At 43.3% G+C, this 20582-nt stretch overlaps 1 protein-coding gene across 7 annotated transcripts in view; it reads left to right on the top strand.

Annotated features, from left to right (window-relative positions):
- The window catches only part of INPP5A (inositol polyphosphate-5-phosphatase A), a 215471-nt gene that overhangs the window by 111661 nt on the left and 83228 nt on the right, over positions 1–20582 (top strand). For all 7 annotated transcript variants that reach the window (XM_085888374.1, XM_085888406.1, XM_085888389.1 and 4 more), the window contains one exon: positions 14460–14523. In XM_085888374.1, coding sequence (XP_085744500.1) covers positions 14460–14523 — 64 coding nt within the window. The remainder of the gene's footprint in view (positions 1–14459; positions 14524–20582) is intronic.

Here is a 20582-nt window from a genome sequence, read left to right as displayed (position 1 = left end):
AAAAAATTGCCAATCGTTTTAAAGCCCCCATTCATGCATCATACTGGCTGGAAGCTTGCAGTTTCATACATTTTTGGTGACATTGGCAAACTCCAGCAGAAGCCCGAGTTACTTTGGTATTGCTATTGGCTCCCAATCGAGCAAGTGCAAGATGATGTACTGTATTTTGTTTAAAATTCCTTGATGTTACTTGCATACCTGAGATGAGACAAAAAAACAATGCTGTTCCTAGTGTGGAAAACATTTTTCTGTATCTTTGTCTCTGTATCTCTATTTGCATCGATATCTCAACGTATTAAATATATATTTAATTAAGGAGAGGTTTTTGTTGAGAAATTTGTTTTGAAGATACACATTTAATAGTTGCACATGAATATGAAATACAGTTTAAATTTTTCTCCGAGTCGCAATATACATAATAATGGTACTTTCCAGGTCTGATGGTAAATGACTTTGCCCATAAGTTTATAATGGTAGTCTTCCTTGGAGCTCCTCTTGACCATCTTTCCAATTATAACAACTGACTTCATTACGGTGCAATTTTTCGATCCATGTCATATTGTTAAGCTCGTTTTAATGCAGGTTGTAAATGTAAGCATTACATGGAACATTAAACCAAGTGTGTGCCTTATGACCTTCAAAGCTGGCAACCTTCAGAGTTGCCTTCCACACCTTTAATATCCTCTTATTTTCTCAAAATTGCAGGAGGTGCACATTTAGCAGCTTTCATGATAACTTGATGATAACTTGATGACATCACGATTCTGGTGGGGGGCAATGCCGGGCAGCACAATAAAAACAAACTGAGAGCACTTAGCCTTTTCTTTTTCTTCATAATAATGATGCAACTTCAAGATTACATGTGGGTTGTGCTTAATCAGACACGACTCAAAATTGTTGTTCTAAAATGTTATCTTGTAAGGTTAGGTTGCACATTGCTTTTCAGCTACAAATTACTTCTTTCTTTTTTTTCTTTAACCGAAAGCTCCATCATAAAGTATGGTCGTTGTGCGGTAGGAGTGGAAGAGAAGAGGTGGGGGATGGTGGGTCATCTAGCCCAGCAGCCTGCAAAAGCATGGGTTTATCTGTGCTTTATCCTCTAAATGCTGTGTCAAACAAGGAATGAGCTTGTACCATTTTAATTATTTGGTTTTATTTGGGCAGGATCGGAATTGAAAACCGCTGGCTTCTTGCTACTGAGTTATTGAGTGCTTTGATAATATTGTTGAACTCTGTCAGATATTTCAGTTTAAAATGTTTGCTCTATATTTAATTAAATGAAAAGCTCGAAAGCAATAGTTAACTCGAACGGCACTCGGTGGAGCGCATACCTCCGCCAGGTTGAAGAGTTTACGTTTTGTATCCCACTGATAGGCCGGATCTGGATCCGGATCTGAACCAAAATCTAATCTGCTTGTTCTTGACACCTACCCAACTCGTCCACCTAGTTTTGTCATGACCCATGCACAACTTTTTTCAAATATCTTGCTATATATAATTTTTGGTCCCATCTCTTGATGGTGAAGAATCACTTTTAACATTCTAGTATCAGAATCATCACTGAAATCGTCCTTGTTACACTCCAAGCCTGTCCATCAAGTTGAGATATCATGCTCACAGACAAACAGACAGGGTGAAAACAACCTCAGTCCACTTTCATTGGCAGAGGTTAAAAAAAATAAAAATTTTTGCTGTTTAGTTTGTTAAATTGTGGATGAAATAAAGGTAATTATTTGCCATCTGGCATTCTTAAATTTATTTTGTACCTCTGCTGTTTTCCGGAATTATTTTCGATATCTCATTCTCATCCTTCTCTGAATGTCATTATGAATGGAAGACACTTGGCAGCAGCACATGAAGTAATATTTTATGGTCAGTGTTATTGGATTGGAGTTTTAAGCCAATATTTTCAGCCTTCCAGGGAATCTTGTCATGAGAAGTTGTGCTCGATTGGCCGGAGGCCCGGTATGCATGCCAAAAACAATTGCTTGGCACGTGTTTGGAGTAGTGTGGTGGATAACTACTTTAGTCTCGTTTCCAAGGAGAGAGGCAAGTTTGCAGCTTTTGATTACATCTCAGAAATTTTCAAAATGTTCATCGACATAATATTGTTACGAACTTGGAAGCCTTGTGCTCACAGACAGACAGCCGTCCCCGTAGCTTAGTTTTTTCGATAAGTGTGTGTTTCTAGTTAGAATCCATCCCCTATGTCTAATGGGAATTAAGTGTGCATGTGCTGTGAAGTTATTTTATAGATAGGATTTTTACACTTACTACAACAACAATTTTCAACCACGACATCTGTCTTCGCTTCCTTCCACCATCCTCCACCGGCACCATTGCACACGTCCGTGTCAGCACGTATGTGGGCGGAGTTCACGAGGACCTGATGTCTCTCTCGCCCAATCCGGGGGATGTGAGCGAGGTTGCCGACGGTTGGCCAATAAGCGTAGCCCACGCAGGACCAGATTACTCTCCTTGTTTGAGGGGCGGTCCGCCGCGACGGCCGTCACGCCCCCCTCCCCCCCCCCGCTCCAATCAGCGGACTTGGCGCCCATTTCGGCCATTCACGGGGGTGACGAGTGAATGGTGCAACGCAACCGTCCAATGAAGAGGCGAGTGGCGAGGAAAAGAGGCCCCTCCCGCCTGAGGAGAAGAAGTGGTTGTCTGGACCAGTATGGAAAGAGACGGTGTGCTCGTGGAGGAGCGTTCGCGAGACAGAGATCATGGCATTTGTCAGGCAGCCGATCATCGTTTGTGGGACATTTCCAACCTGGCATCCAAAGCCAGTGAGTGGTTGTTGACGAGGGCTCTGCAGACGATCGTGGTCATGGACTTCGGGTCGTGGGTTCGAGTCCCACCAGTGGTTGCGAAGTCGGTGTGGCCGCACAAAGCGGACAGGTACCACGGTCCGGCTTGACTGAGATAGACCCACAAGGTCCATCTCTTCCTGGGGTATTTGTGTGTGTGTGTGTGTGTGTGTGTGTCTGTGCGCCCGTCTTCAAGTAGAATTGTCTTAGTGCCTTGTACATACTTACATTTCTTTTAGTCGGTTTAACTCTGCTCCTTGTGTGTTCCCTTTCCCCCCATTATAAATAAATCCCCTGTTAAATGTTTCAGCTCGTTTCTGTGTTTTCTTTATTGGTTTAGCACGGTGCGTGTTGGGAAATTTGGAGCGGCAAATTGTGCATTTGGACCGACGGACCTCGGTAACCATCCGCTCGGGTTACGCACGGTTCGAGCACGCTAACGGCTCGTTCCGCTCAAGCTCCGCCGAGGGTGAATTTCCCCGGTAGTTTGGACGACGTGGGAATTTAGGTAAATTGAAATTGGCAATCGACCCTATCCCACGCGGTCGACCTATTGGCGATCTTCAGTCCGATAAGGGACCCGTCGGCTCCAGAGTTATCCGGGGTGACGACCTATAAATTCCGGGTGTTCGGTGGAGCCGACTCTACTGCTCCACCTAGCGGTCGTGCTCGCCACCGATACCCGGCCCACAACAATATAGCTTGTGGCTGTTTCCTTTCTTCCCATGTTGGTTCCTATGCCAATTACCTGGCATGTGTGATTTTCTCTTGTGGGTAAAGATGCATGAGTAGTGTAGAAGCATATGTATGAAACTCTAATACCGTGGGCACTGGATGATAATTTTTTGCACCATGGATTTTATTGCAGACAGATGGATTAAGAATCAGAAAAATCATGGTGCCAATTTTTGTTTTGCATTTTGGGTACATTTGGTAACTTTTAATGTGGCCCCCCTAAAATACCATTATCGCTGTTTTGGTTGCAACTACCAGTTTCAAATATCATTATAAAGCAGAGCATGTAGCATATCAAATTAAAGGTCTGGACATTTGTAACACAAATATATCATATATATATATATATATATATATATATATATATATATATATATATATATATATATATATATATATATATATATATATATATATATATACTGATTTTTATTGTCCACAGGTATCTATGCCAATTCCCATGTCAATAACAACCATGATGGAGCATATATCCAGATGCAAATTTTCTTATTTAAAAGTCATTCAATTAGATAAATGTACCGTTTATGCTTTGTGGTATGTTTAGTGGTTCACATAAAGTATATCTGTTCTATGGTATACACTTAGGTAGTCAACTGTAATGAATCGGTCAAAATATTTGTTGAAACAAAAACTATCAAGTTCATAGTCATGCAGTGTCAGATAAGTCATCTTCATCCATGCTGTCCTCATGATAATTTCCTCTGAGTCTGTCATTGGTGTTTTCACATTTGTCAACGTTCACGTCACAAGCACATAACTCAGTGCAGGCCAAAGAATGCTTCTTGCAAGAACAGGATCCACTGGCACATCGGCTCTTGCCACAGCCGCACTTTACAAGCTCCATAACAGCTGTCGGAGCTGGTGGGAGGTCAAAGACTCTTGGGACATACTGATTATTTTCATCATTCCATCCATAATTAATTGGCGGAGGTAAGTCCGGATTTGGGGAGTCTGCCAGTAACCAAACCATCGCTTGGTAATGAGCCCTGAGAATGTGCTCCTTCAGAGATGCCTTTGTTGGGGGCAGTTTCTCAGCCTCCGCTTGATTTTTCTTGAACAAGTGCCATCGTAGCTCTCCGACTGTTTTGATACCGAGTCTTGGAGCGAACAAAAGAGACAACAAACTCTTCTAGACTGTCCATCACTTCAGCGGATGGATAAGCTGTTTGTCCCAGCTGAGCAAATGCCCGGTGTATGTTTCCATTTGCTTTTTTGAATTGTTTCCAGCATGTTTGCTTGCCTTTGCCTGTGATCCGTCCAGTGGTATTGTTACGAATCTGGCGGCCATGAGCATTCAACATTCAGGTCCCTATAGCTCAGTTATTTCGATAAGTAAATGTGGATTGATAGCTCCCTTTCCCCTATGTCTAATGGGAATCAAGTGTACATGCGCTGCGAAGTTATTTTATAGGTAGGATTTTTACACTTATGACAACACCAACAACAACACTGCTCGCAGTATTGTCCGCCCTATCCGCGCGCTCACGAAGCGTTTCGTTCTGGCCTGGCGCCAAATGAGGGTATGCGTCATTTTTCAGCCAACAGTGCAGAGCGGGCTCCAAGAGAAGCAAAGCCTCTTCGGGGGGGGGGGGCAGGGAATCGAGACGTCCCGACATGCCCCCCGACCAATCATGGAGAGACAACGGATTTCCCCGGTGAATGAAGTGTGCGGATGGGTGAGACACGTCCCCCCGCCCTCGATGCCAGGAGGGAAGAAATAGATGGGACGGCGTGGTTAGCTGGTTCTTCTGGTCTCGTCCTGTCGCTGGTCTTCTGGTCTCATCCTGTCGCTGGTCTTCTGGTCTCGTCCTGTCGCTGACTTCTCGTCTCGTCTCGTCACTGGCTCTGGTTTCATCGCATGCCGGAGGAGCGTGCAAGAGCCCGACGCTGCCCTCCGTACCCGGTGCTTGCAGCGGCATCGAGTTGCGGGTTCGAGTCCCGCCGATCTCGGACGTCGAAGACTGCATGAGGCGGGAAGGTCCGAGATAGCTCTGGTTCCCAGCTCATCTTCCCTCGAGCTGGGAACCTTCAATAAAGGCCGCGGCCATCACTTCTTTGGTGTGTGTGTGTGTGTGTGTGTGTGTGTGTGTGTGTGTGTGTGTGTGTGTGTGTGTGTGTGTGTGTGTGTGTGTGTGTGTGTGTGTGTGTGTGTGTGTGTGTGTGTGTGTGTCTGTGGGCCCGTCTGTAAGTAGGAATTGTTAAGTGCTCTTCGCTTGTACATGATTGCATTGCTTAGTCGGTTTAACTCTGCTCTTTCTGTGTTCCCCTCCCCCCCCCCCCATTGTAAATAAATATCCCCTGTTAAATGTATCAGCTCATTTCTGTGTTTTCCTCATTGGTTTAGCACAGTGCGTGTTGGTGGATTAAAAAGGCCGTTGCTGCCGTTGCTGTGCATTTCGACCGACGGGACCTCGGTAACCATCCGCTCGGGTTACGCACGGGTCGAGCACGGTGACGGCTCGTCCCGTTCGAGCTCCGCCGAGGGTGAATTTCCCCGGTAGTTTGGACGATGTGGGTATTTAGGTAAATTGAAATTGGCAATCGACCCTATCCCACGCGGTCGACCTATTGGCGATCTTCGGTCCGATAAGGGACCCGTCGGCTCCGGAGTTATCTGGGGTGACGACATAAATTCTGGGTGTTCGGTGGGGCCGACTCTACTGCTCCATCTAGCGGGCGTGCTCGTCGCCGATACCCGGCCCACAACAGTATCACTGCCAGTGAAAGCGTAGAATCCAATGAGACCAGCAGCATGATTCGCATCAAGGGATTTGTATATAGGTTGCAAATTCACCAAGCGCCTTCTCGTACCTGTGCCAACTAGCATAGATACATCACCCAAGAGCGGCAGTTTTTGTAGAGCAAGAATGAACACATCTGTATCAGGAGACACCAAATGCACACTTGAAGCAATTTGGGAAGCGCTCAAGGCATGTAGGATGAGTAGTGTGTCTGCTTTGGCACATAGGACACCTGATGATCAGACTTGTATGCAAACATTATAGTCTGTGATATGTTCTGTGTTGCTAGTTGAATGCTATGCTCTCTTTGTGTTAACTCAAGTGTTAACATTGGCCCTATTAGGATCCAGCGGATGAATTCCTCCAGCGATTTTGGAACTTGATTTTCATCTAACAGGGAACCTTGAAATTTCCACGGTTGCTTTAGAGCTTCAGCGATGTCCCTTCTTATTACCTTTGCACTTTCGAAGACTGCTTTCATGTTGCTGCTCGCATCGCCAGCTGCATCGTCCAGGTTGTCAATTGCGGCTCTTTTTGTTCGAGACGTGTACATCCGATCTGGTTCATTCATATGCGTAGAGCGGAAGAACTCAACATCATCAATATTTTCTACAAGCTTACGCTTCAAACTTCTCCTTGATATGTGCGTATCATTTGAACCATTGACTCTGAGGACATTTTGATAAGCTGCTTCGACCTCACCCATGTCCAGGATAGATCCTGATTTCAGCAGGCTGCTCAAGTCGAAGAATTCAATGTCTGCTGAAACCTTGGTTATTACTGCTTTGTCGTCTGCTCTCTCCTGCTGTACCTGAGTTCGCTGAACGTGCTTCACCCAACAATACAGATGGTATTGTTACGGATTTGGAAGCCTTTTGCACACAAACAGACAGCAGTCCCTAAGTTCAGTTATTTCGATAAGTATGTGTTTATAGTTAGGGTCCCATCCTTCTGTCTAATGGGTTAATTTCATGTGTGCGCTGCGATATGTGTGTGTGCCACTCCCTCTTTAGCCAATCGGTAAAGAGCCGGCGTCTTACCCGCCCCGTCCCTCACTCTACCCAGTCAGCATTACGCACGTGGTCTTAGGGAGGAGGTAGGCGGAGCTACAATCGCCTCAGATCGGGACTCCACCCAGAAAGGTGGGAGTTGCCCCGCCTACCGTGGGCCTGTCCAATGATGGACGGCCAGCGAATCGGTGACGCAACCGTCCAATCAGGAGGCGAGTGGTCAGGGAAAAAAATCCCTCCCACCTCACGAGAAGAACGAATAACGGTCGGGGCAATGATTCTGTCTGAGTCTGCCTCGCCTGGTGTCATCTGATGCGTCTGGAAGCTTTTTCGGCCTTGATCACCTGTCGCCTCATCGTCTCTCGCTTCGTCCGCCTTCGTGCTGGCTGGCGTCCGTCGCTCTATCCCTCATCCCTGGTGCTTGGTGCTGCGTTGAGGCGGTGGGTTCGAGTCCCGCCGAGCCAGCTCGACCAGACAGCACGAGGCGAACAGGTGCAAGTGCAGACTCTTGCCCTCAGCTCGCCTTCCCTCCCGAGCTGAAAGGCCAAATAAAGGCCGCGGCCACCATTTATTTTGGGTGTGTGCATGTGTGTCTGTGGGCCCAGTCTATAAGTAACAATTGTTAAAGTGCCTTGTACATTACTTGCATTCCTCCTTGATAGTTGGTTTAACTCTGCTCTTTTTGTGCTCCCCTGCACCATTATAAACAACCCCCCCAATTGTTCAATGTACCAGCTCGTTGTTGTGCTTTCTATTATTGACCCAGCACGGTACGTGCTTGAGAACCAGTAAGCCGATTGGTCTGTAAGTTGTCGTTTGGACCGACGGACTTTGGTAATTTCGCTTGGTTACATCGGACTGAGGTCGCTACAGCGACCCGGTTCGACAGAGTCCGTTGAGGGTGTGACTTCCCCGTTAATTTGACGACGTGGGTACTTAGGTATGTTGAAATTTGGCTATAACCCTACCCACGCCGTCAGAGAATTGGTGAGCACGGTCCTTAAGTGACCCGTGACCTTTGGAGTTGTCCGAACGTTACGACCTGCAATTCTGGGTGTTCGGTGGGAGACGGCTCTACTGCTCCACCTGGCGGCCGTTCCTCGCCACCGACCCCCGGCCCACAACAGTATTTGATATCAATCGCATGGGCATCATTTGGATCAATTGCAGCATTCAGATTTACTTTCCACTGCTTGTTACCTTCGCATTCTGCGAAAGGTTATGTATTGGTCGCTGTGTATTTATTTATTTATTTATTTGTGAATGTGTGTGTGTGTGTGTGTGTGTGTGTGTGTGTGTGTGTGTGTGTGTGTGTGTGTGTGTGTGTGTGTGTGTGTGTGTGTGTGTGTTTGTTTGTTATTCGCATAACTCAGAAAGTATTAAACCAAATCGCTTGAAATTTGGTGGGATGATGGGTTATTATCCAAGGAACATTTGATTAGATTTTGGGAGCGATCGGGTCAAAGGTCAAGGTCAAGGTCACAGAAAGGTCAAATTCGTATTTTTACCATAGCGCAGTCAATTTTGATCTAATTGGCATGCAACCGATGCCAAAATGTTCAGAATTCATTGCCCAATCTTGTGATGGGCGACATGACACAATTACATCATTACCCTTGTTTTTAAAAGAAAATGTCCCAAATCCTGGCATTATAATCAGTCCCAAAATATATGTTTGTGGGAGATGCCAATGATTATTTATTTGTTTGTTATTCGCATAACTTGAAAAGTATTAAACCGAATTGCATGAAATTTGGTGGGATGATTGGTTATTAGCCAAAGACCATTTGATTAGATTTTGGGAGCAATCGGGTCAAAGGTCAAGGTCAAGGTCATGAAAAGGTCAAAATTGTCTTTTTACCATATCGCGGTCAATTTTTATCCAATTTGCATGAAACTAATGCCAAAATGTTCAGAATTTAATGCCCAATCTTGTGATATGCAACTTGACACAATGACGTAATTGCCCTTACTCGCGGTTGGGGGATCAAAGGTCAGGGGGGGTCACGACCTTGCAGATGTGCGTATTTTTATCATAACGCAGTCAATTCTTATCCAATTCGTATGAAATCAGCACCAAAATGCTCCTTGTTCTGTTCCCCACACTCTTATGCCAAGAACAAAACAGTAGCGGCGGCGAAGGTATATGCTCTCTACGAATGCCCATTCTAGTTATTGCTGTACTCAACAGCTGTTCCCCGGTGTTGAACTCACTGATCTGGTGGAGTGCTCCTTTCTCTGAAGATCCATTACAAAAGAAGCAGTTGTTTTTATTGTATTGTTTTGCACCAGATCGCATGTGACGTTCTGTTGACGATGGGTTCTCATGTGGTGATGGTTGTGTTTTGAGGTTCGTCCTTTCTGGTCGTCCAACTTTCGTTGGTTTAGGTACTTCGCCTGCTTCCAGTGCAGCTTCATATCTGTTTTTCAGCCGCTCAATATGGATTTTGTGCACTGCAATTTTATAGCATTATTGATGCCATGTGACACATTTCTGTGATAGTTCATTTGCCTTCACATTACCAAGCTCTTCATGGATGGATATGTACTTATTATCCCCGTAGAGCGACCAGGTATTCACACTCTGGGTAAACAGCTGATATGATTCTTGTCTTGGGTGTTTTACGAGTTTTCCAGATGCTTTGCAAATGCAGCATATATTCAAACCTGCCAAAGATGTCGTGCAACTTGATGCTTTTGTGCTCGAACTGGAAGGACTTGGGGATGATTCATCCATAACGATAACTTGAGAACAGTTTATTTCAATGTCCACTCAACATAAGTTCCTTCACCCACAAAGCTTGGAGGTTAATCTACAACTACATTCACTACATCAGTATTTTAGTGTGGACCCTTGACCACTTCTGCTATTATCATAGCTGACCTGAAAGGCAAAAAAAAATTAACATACATTGTATGTAGAATTGTAGCATGTCATAATGTTTAGAAAAATTAATAATCTTGGTGACGTTGCAGTAATTGATTTAATATAGGCTGCACAGCATCTGATATTAACAAAAATTCAGATAAGTCACTATGGTTATGTTCAATGTAATTATTGATATTATTATCATATTCTAGGCTGAATTCTGCTCAGTTTGATATACTACATTCCCTGGTTTAAACCAGAAACAAAAAAGTTGGTAAATTGCTATCATTGAAAAAAGTGCGATTCGGGGGTAGTTCACGTATCGGCTTGAAAATAATATTTGAAATGCTCAAAAAAATTGGCGCCATGATTTTTCTGACTCTCAGAATCCATAAGAATGAAAAAAATATATGGTGCCGAAAATTATCATCTGCTGCCCACGGAATTACATTGGCCTCTACACCAGAGGGGCTTGAAGGGTAAAATAGTAATTTCTGCTGTCTCCATATTTTACTTTTTTTATTTTATTTTAACGTTTTTAGCTCATCTACGACAGAGTCGAGGTGAGCTCTTGAAGCCATAACGATGTCAGTCAGTCTGATAGTCAGTGTGTCCATTAACAGTTTTTCGTTTTTAGCTCGCCTGTTCGAAGAACAGAGAGCTATAGCGATACCCCCGGCGTGAGCGTCAGCGTCAGCGTGATAATGTTAAAGTTTTTGGTGCAAGTTATTTCCTTTCCATTGTTTTTATCTACCACACTATTTTTTACTGATTACAATATACAAATACATATATTGCTTTAAAATTATTTGGATCAGACCACTGCAATGCTTTATAAAAAATATTATTACACTCGTCTTTTAAAAACGATAAATGTATAAACAGGCGAGCATTCGGTGGCGTTGACACCAACTCTCTGGTTTCCCTACTACTCTGACGGATCATTTTCAAACTCGGCATGGTGATTCATGGCATCAATGTGCAAAAACTAATGGAGCCCTTTTTTCAATTTCCATCCAGGTGGTGAGATAATTCATGAATTAACTCAAAATGTAAACTATGTTTACAGTATGCCCATCACATATTGTGAGATTCCGTCATCTCATGATATTGTGAATTAAATGTTAAAAAAAGATTTTTCGTTGTCAATTAATTTTAACCTCTTATTGCCTCTTAATTTTATTTGATCTCCTCTCCCTGGATTCTCTCTATCCCTCATTTCATTTCATATGCCAAACCCCTCCCCACCTCTTCTTTGGTGAATGTGTCTGAGTACAAATTGAAGACTACTCTTTGGTGAAAATGGCACACCTCTAAGGCTGTTCACAGATAAAATCTTGAGTTTTTGTTTTTTGGACAAATTGCAATATGTGTATCATTTGAACATTTGTACAAGTTGCAGAGAAACTGAGAAAGACTTTTTGGAGGAATATAAAATGACACAAAATGGCATAAAATAAATGTAGAAAATTCGAAGCAACTATCAACTGAATTGATATTGTTATCGACGCGGTGTTTGGAATTGTCACAAGGAAGCTCCTCCTCAGACCTTTTCCCGACCTAGAGTCCTGAGGCCGCCGGCCACAGATAACTTTTGCAGTCCGACGGAATGCGAGGCAACCGTGGCCACTGATTAGAACCACCAAGCCTTGCAGGGTTTTCGCTCCTCGATTATGTGTTACCTTACCGTTGGCATGGCAATCCTAATTAGGGGTCATGCCATCAATAACCACCCATATATTTATTATGTACGGCCGAGCGAACCGTGGATGGCGTGTTGACTAATCACGGAGCAAATCACTGGGGAAAAACTTCCCATCCAACTAAACTTACACTCTGTGGTAGACCGGACAAAAGCGAGCAAGCCGGAAACATTTAACAGTTTAACAAGCACATTTGTTCAACAAGCACAACCAGGTTTATTCAGTCAGCAATGGCAGGTATTTATGATGGCAAACGTGAGCATCTATTTACAATGGATGGTCAGAAATCACAATGAACAAGTAAAAAGGGCAAAAAATGTCATAGCCCCCGTTGTTTTAGTAATTTTACCTTGTGGCATTGAAGGGCAAGCCCATATTTATGTACAACTAAAATGGCTGCCAGTCTACCAGTCGGCCATCATTGATCAGATTGCAAAATGAAGTTAGGTACACGTGTATGCCGTAACATACTGTGCTTGCACCAAGTTTGAACAAAATTGGACCATGCGTGTCTGAAAAATGGTTGGGGACACATTTAAGTAACAAAATGGCCACCAGTCAGCCGTCTTGGATCTGATGTTGAACTAAAATGACATGCATTTGTATACAATCATGTGTTGTCTTTGTGCTAATAAAATCGGTCCATACATGTCTGAGATATGGTTGCGGGTGCACACACGGACATGAAAATTGAGACCAAACCCGTAAGCCCCCGTTTTAGACTAAGTCCAATGGGGGCTAAAAAGCACAAGAGAAATTTAATTATTCTAAATGTTTACAGAGCCCACTTACAAATTATTGTTCTGGTCGAAACACAGGACATGGCCATCAATCATTCCTGGGAGATGTAGGGAGGAAGAAAAGAGAAGATAGAGTGCAGAACAGAGCATAAGTACAGATCCTCCCCACCTTACACAGATGTGTGCAGACTTGTGCAGCATGCAAGCTCGTACCATGTGCAGACTCTTGCAGCATGCAAGCTTTCTCTTGGTGGCTCTAGCAGTCTGAACAGACATACGTGAGTGCAGGCTTGGTCAAAGGACTCATGGTAAGGAGAGCTTGATGGATGAATGTGAGACAAATCAAAAGTCCCGGCAAATCAAAACATGTCGAGAGTCGAAGCTCTTGGCAGATTGAGACGCTTGGTAGATCAAGACCCTCGGCATTCCACATGAAAAGAAAGGCTGCTCAAATGTCTCTTCTTGAAGGTCTTCCACTGAGGTTAAAACCATCGGCTCTCACAAACAACTTGCTTCACTTGTTCGCACATCCACTCTTGCTACGGAGGTCAAACTATCTGTCCTGTATGGAGGTTTAGCCATTCTCCTTCCAAAGTAGCTTAATCCACTCTTTCACATCCTGTTACGGAGGTCAAGACTAATCTGCTCTGCATGGGGGTCAAGCTGTGCTGCTCTGCTCTGCTCTGCCCTGCATGGAGGTCCAGTTGCTCTGTTCTTTACAAAGGTTAAAACTGATCTGCTGTTGCATGGAGGTTAAGCTCCTCTACCCTCCGCAACTGACCCCACTCAGTTTCACATCTTTCTGCCACGGAGGTCAAGCTCAATCTGTTCTTCATGACCACTTTGGGAGGATGTGGTGTTGTTGTTTTTTTCATTGAACAATGTGGAACACACATGATGTGCACATGACATCAGCTGCAATGAACAGCTGCTGCGCTAATTATATTTTAGCTCTGAATGTGTTTTTTTTTGCAAGTAAACAAAAGAGCAAAGAGACCCCATACAGGGATAGTAATTGCCTCCATTTTGTCCAAATGGGGACTTTTGCAATGATTGAAAAGGACGAGTCTATTTATTTTCACGTGTACAAGCACCCGATTAAGAATCTTTTGTATGCGTCAAAAGGTAATTCTGGTCCATTGTTTCGAACTAACAAGGGACATGGGTTTCGAAAGTGGACATGGCGAGGCAGAGGCATTGAAAGATTAAAAGATTGACGGACAGACGGAAGGATTAAAGAGAACCCAAACATTCTAACTCACAACGCATTTCCCTTCTAAAGACCCTCTACACAAAAGGTAGGAACTCCATCTCATGTAAACTAAAGAAATATCTGTCTGGGGAAAATCCTATGTGTCTCTGAATGCATGTGGGGGGGGGGAGGGGTCTTTTCCCAAACCACCACAATATTTTTCCTTTTTCTGAAAATTTGGACTTCCAACTTTGTGGAATTACGTCGAAGACTTATCTTGCTCAGTAGGATAGTCCTGTTTCTGAGTAGCCATCTTCCACTGCTTTTGGCAAATATATAATTTCAATATTGATGCTGTTTCATTATTTATGCATTCTGTCCGCTATAGATTGAGGTTGAGGACTTGGGGTTGGGAGGTGGATGTTGAGGACTTGGGGTTGGTAGGTGGAGGTAAAGAGCTACAGCACTAGCTGTTGGATGGTTATTCACTCTTTTTGATTGGACTCCTGAGGATTTATGGCCTCAATGCATTGTTGTCAGAAGGGCCAGACACCTCTCACACTTGTTTAAATCCTGTGATAATATTTGAGGATCATTATTAGCATGTTCATCACTATCTTATTCTTGCTGTCTTGCAGGCTCTTGGATGCCTCTTCTTCTTGCATGATTCTCTGAAGAACACACTTCAGTTTGATTTCAAAGGTAAGCCTTGAATTTGGAAGAAAAAGACTTGCGTCAACAGTTTTTTTTTTTTTAATCACTGTTCCCTTTCATATTATTGTGAACTAGTAGTAATGCCCGGCGTTGCTCGGGCAAGCAATGAAGCCCGGTGTTGCCCGGGCTTTCTTGCAAATTTCCTGAATAGCTGTTAGCGGTTAGGGGTTAGCGGTTAGGGTTAGGGTTAGCGGTTAGGGTTAGGGTTGCAGTTAGGGTTAGGGTTAGCGGTTAAGGTTAGCGGTTAGGGTTAGGGTTAGGGTTAGGGTTAGGGTTAGTGTTAGCTGTTAGGGTTAGGGTTAGGGTTAGGGTTAGCTGTTAGGGTTAGGGTTAGCTGTTAGGGTTTGGGTTAGTGTTAGGGTTAGGGTTGCTAACCCTAACCCTAACACTAACCCAAACCCTAACACTAACACTAACCCTAACCCTAACCCTAACAGCTTGGCGTAGCGGAGGTAAACAGCGCCCAGGCAAAGTGGAAATTTGCGTCCCCCGTAGGCCTTAAACTTGAGTTGATTTGAATGGAAAATCCCATAAGGGAAATCGACTTATCGATTTTTTCGAATATCGGAAGTGTTCTGGAAAAAAATTATAGCCAATGACCTAAGTTGGACCAAAAGCCATAATCGTACCGAATTTGAATGGAATCCGTTGGAGTTTGTGAAAATGCGTCAAAACGAATTTTGAGGGGCCTCTTCAGGAAGACAATAATATCATTAGTAAATGTGCCAAATCTTGTTTCATTTCATGCAGTCACAAAAATCTGATGGTGGAACAAAGAAAGGGGCGTGCCAAAATATTAATATAGATATTGCAGGAAAGCACATCGCCACTGGATTGGTCTACAAAACTCTGCATCGTGCGCATGAGCCTGTTTTTATTTTTTGGTTTTTCAAAGGCTTTCTGTAATGTGAATATAAGAAAATTTGTTTTAAGCTTTAAAATGAAGATTATGGAGCTCGACTCGTGGAATAGGTTGTCCAATGTCCCGGGAAAACCAGAACATTTTGTTGGACAATCATACCTTGCTGGTTGCCACCTCGACAGGCAACAAAATTTGTTATCTGCTGCACAAACCTTAAGTTTCATTTATCCATGCTTTTGTAACGTTGACTGAGCAGAGTCGAGAATTGAATCATGGTAATATCATGAAAAAAAAATTAAATTATGGGAGTGCAGTTATAGTTGAACACCAATGCAGTTATAGTTGAACAGGAGATTGTGTATGTTCACTTTGTGCAGGGTGGGGGGGATGGGTCACAAAATCCATTGCATGTCATCCTGTGGAACACTGTGATGCAGCTGGTGTTTTGGATGCCATAAAACATAAATGATGCTGTGAAAGTTGTTGGGATAGCTGATGACTGATGAGATGTGTAAAAGAAGGTTTTTCTGTGGAAACTTTAATGGAGCCACGGTATTGATGAACCAAAGGTCAGGAGTAGCTATACGCTTGCAAGAACGTATACCTCATGTCATCATGCGACACTGCATAGCTCATAAACTTGAATTAGCTGTACTGTGAAGAGTTTTCCCTTCATTGTAGAACCACCAAAGCGACAGTTAAAAGGATTTTTAACCGATAGGTATCATGGGCCCTGTGTAGATCAGCCTCAACAAATGAGGCAGCGGTCTGTTCACTGATATACCGCCCAAATAATTATGCGGCATTCTCTCAAGCAGGGCTTAAACCCATGACATCAGAAATTTGTCTGAAATTATTACTTTTAACGATGTGTATATATGCATCAAGAAGAAGATAATTGGTTTTGGGTCGTTTATTGTCACTCATCTTTTACACACGCACGCACACACGCACGCGCACGCACACACACACACACACACACACACACACACACACACACACACACACACACACACACACACACACACACACACACACACACACACTTATGCAAGCATGCTTTTGGAAGAAGATAATTGGTTTTGAGTCGTTTATATTGTCCCATATAATTTCTGCATATATCGTGGGATTGTAAGTTGGGACAGGCGACTGTGACGAGTCACGTGACCTGCTTATGGCACGTATGATGAGTGTGGAGAAGTTTGGAGACTTGGAGTGGGGAGGGGATTGACTTCTTAGCATTGGGAGGGGGGTGAGGGCTTGGGGTTGAGAGGTGGAGCTTGAGGACTTGGGGTTGAGAGGTGTAGGTTGAGGACTTGTGGTTTAGAGGTAGAGGTTGATTGAATTAATGCTAGCATTCCATTGACTTGCTAAGGTCATGTGGTACATGACCTCATGCATTTGCCTTTGTGGGGATAGGGGGGCAGCCATTTGGAGGAACAAAAAAATGCATCACTGACCTCTGATGTTTTTTTTTTTTAATGATTTTTCAAAAAAAAAAATACCAAAGCAGTGATTTTAAGTACCCTTTAAATTTATTTTAATGAAGATTAAAGGTTCTTACTTTCATAACCCTTTAAAGCTTTGTTTGTTTCGAGTGAGGTGTTTTTGTGTTCACGCGATTAATGTTATTTGGTGGTTTGCTTCTTATAATGTACCAGCTATAAATATACAGGGCTAAGTGGATATGATGGATGAGATGTATTCCCTTTTTGGCAGGTAAAAAGTATTTTATGATGGTGGTGTGGCAGGAGGGATTGAGTGAGGGAGGGAGAAAAAGGGGGAGTAGAATCACAAATGTTGGTGCAGTAAAAATAGAATAATCTATTGTTGTAGTCATATCCTCGACTCGCCCTGAAAGCGCTGGATATGTCCACACAATAGGCAAGGAAGGACAGCTGGAATGGAAACGACGATAGGAGTACGATCAGAGTGGCGATGCCTGAGAATTATGATAGGAAGGAAAATGCACTGATTTGATAACATGTATTAGGATTGAAGATGAATATGACTCTGATGACGAGAACACAAAACATGCTGCATTAAATTATTTATTTTTAATCTCTTGTATTACCTATGAAAGTGTGCATTTCATGAAATGATCACACAGGAGGTTTACAAAGGAATTACTTTTTGTGAACCTTGCAAGCAGCACCCAGAAAGAAGAAAAAAAAATGTAACATGAAATCAGTACAAACTCGAGGGGGAGCACTCGGGAGAGTGCAAAACCTCCGCCGCCAATACTGCTGGGTCACTCAAGTGAACCTTATATCTTATTCATTACATATGATGTCAACAGTGCTGACAGTAATAGTTCTTTTCTCCAACATTTTTTTTTTGGGGGGGGGGGGGGGGGTTGGAAATCACTTAAAACATGTAGAAATGCAAAAAAAGAAATCGAAATTTTGTTGAAAAAAAAGTTGCAAATTTTTTTTTCTCTAACAATTTTTTTTTTGGGGGGGGGGGGTTGGAAATCACTTAAAACATGTACAAATGCAAAAAAAAAAATTTTCTCCAACAATTTTTTTTTGGGGGGGGGGGAGTCAGTCAAAAAAATTTAATGTCAAAAATTTAATGGCATGATCCTTGGACCATACCTAACCCCCCACCAAGTTTCGTCGAAATCCGTCGAGGAGTTTTTCCATAATACTGTTAACAAACAAACAAACACACAAACAAACAAACAAACAAACAAACAAACAGAAAGGGGTGAAAACAGTAACCTCCATCCATCTTCGAAGATGGCGGAGGTTAACTAGAAGGGCACTCGGTAGAGCACATACTTCCGCAACGCAATGCCTGATCCACGAGAACATATCGGGCCCAATATATTTTTGAAATATAATGCGATATATCATGAAGAATCTCTTTAAAGATTAAATAATTATTGTATCCGTGTTTAGATTCGGATCGTCACCAAAATCGAATCAATTAGTCCTTATCACTCACCCACCCAACCTGCCCACCAAATTTCATCCGAATCCATTCACAACTTTTTGAGATATCCTGCACACAGACAAACAGACAGACAGGGGTGAAAACATAACCTTGACCTTCGCTGGCAGAAGTAATTATGCCAAGGATCGAATACGTGTGTTGTTTATGGTATATAGGCACATTTTATGTGCATTGTAAATGGTGTATATCTGAACATGTACAGTGCCCACAGAAAGTAGACACCGTCTGTCAAAATTTTCACCTTTTGTTGCTTTCTCACCTGGAATTAAACTGCATCAAATCAGACTTTTTTTCCACCTCTATTTACACATCGTAACCCACAACTTCCAAGTGAAAAACAAATTCTACAAATTTCAGAAAATTAATCAAAAAATACAAAACTAGAATATCTTGGTTGAATAAGTGTCCACCCCTCCGAGTTAATACTCGGTGGAAGCACCTTGACAGCTATTACAGCTGTGAGTCTGTTGGGATAGGTCTCTACCGAGTTTGCACACCTTGATTGGGAAATATTTGCCCATTCTTCTGTACAAAACTGTTCAAGCTCAGTCAAGTTCCATGGGGAGTGTTGATGCACAGAAATCTTCAAATTATGCCACAGATTTTAAATTTGATTTTAGCCTCTGCTCTGACTGGTCCACTCAAGGACATTTATCTTTTTGCTCCGTAGTCACTCCAGTGTAGCTTTGGCTGTAGAAAGGTAGAATATCTTGATTGAATAAGTGTTGCATATGTACAAGAATATGGCAATCTTCTCAATGAGAGAATCATGAGATGGGCCATGGTTCTGCAAAACGATCACTGCATCATAGAACTGAACAAAAGAACGGAGAATGATGGGGCACATTACTTGAGTAGGATTATCACCGTGTGTTTGTGTTGCCGAGCCTACCAAATTCACACTGCATTCAATTAACTGTTCTTAGCATTTACACAATCCCAAGGATCGCTCCAAACCAAGGTCGGAAAACATCGATTTCGTAAAAAGGTTTATTATAATGAAATATGACACGGGGATTGACAAGACGACAGAACTCAGACAGATCTGGTGCACGAGGACAACAAATGAGGGGGAGGTGAGGCACGAAAAACCAAACTTGTGTACAATAGGAAATAAATAATGCCTCATGACGCTGTTTACCAGACCCACACATGATGAACAATCGGCATAGGCAAGGGCTTGTGGCTTTCATGAGCTGATTGGGGTTTCACCACAATGGCGGGGTCGTCCGGTTTAGAACTGCACAAAGTGCTGCTCAGGGAGCGATTGACTCATGGTAATGGCGATGACTGACGCAAGATGAGAGGGATGTCTCTTCTTCGGAGGGTGAAGAAAAGAGCAAGATGTTGATCTCACCGTGTGCAAAGCTCAACTGCCGTATGAAGTGTGGCCACGACCCTCATGAACTCTGGGACCGCCCCCATGCACGGTGGGTCCCTGTTATTGGCCACGTACTGCTTGTGGGTAGAGCCACCTTCTGGGCCATCCTGCCCGGTGGGACGGCCCTGAGCAAAAGTATTTTGCCTTCCTGAAGGGCTCCATGGCTTGCGCGGCCTGCTGGCCAAGCAGTTTGTAGTCGTCGTTACTCCGAAAGCACAATGCACTTTCCAGTGTGCCTTGGGTCTCAAAATGCAGTGCCACAAGACCTCAACCGGTCTCGGTGGATTTACAGGATGTTTTATTCAACAAACTTAGGCGACACTCTTAAAGTCAACATTCACTGCCTCCTCAGTTGAAGTTTTACAGTATGACTTACTCTGACATTTTCCCTGATACAAGAGTAATCTAACCTGTGCGGAGATACGTACCAATCTATTCTTACTATAATCTAGCGATGGATCTCCCCCCCCCCCCCTCCACATAACAATATACTGTATACGTGCACATGTGTACATACATGCAGGTAAAACTATTATCCTACATTTTACCAACCGGCGATAACCAATGTTGCTGGTAGGTAGGCCCTTATAGGGGCGCTACTGGTAGTCCTTTTTGGTGTCTGCCATTTGTATTGTTAACTGTGATTTCTCTCTCTCTCTCTCTCTCTCTCTCTCTCTCTCTCTCTCTCTCTCTCTCTCTCTCTCTCTCTCTCTCTCTCTCTCTCTCTCTCTCTCTCTCTCTCTCTCTCTCTCTCTCTCTCTCTCTCTCTCTGTATTTTTATGATAAAATATTGCCACATCCACCCATTATGGCATCAAATAAACCTTATACAAGCAAGGTTGAAAA

The sequence above is a fragment of the Eptatretus burgeri genome, chromosome 1, assembly GCF_056783735.1.
Source record: "Eptatretus burgeri isolate ZD-2024b chromosome 1, Ebu_testis_v1, whole genome shotgun sequence".
NCBI lineage: Eukaryota > Metazoa > Chordata > Myxini > Myxiniformes > Myxinidae > Eptatretus > Eptatretus burgeri.
This window is presented reverse-complemented; position numbering and strand designations above follow the sequence as displayed.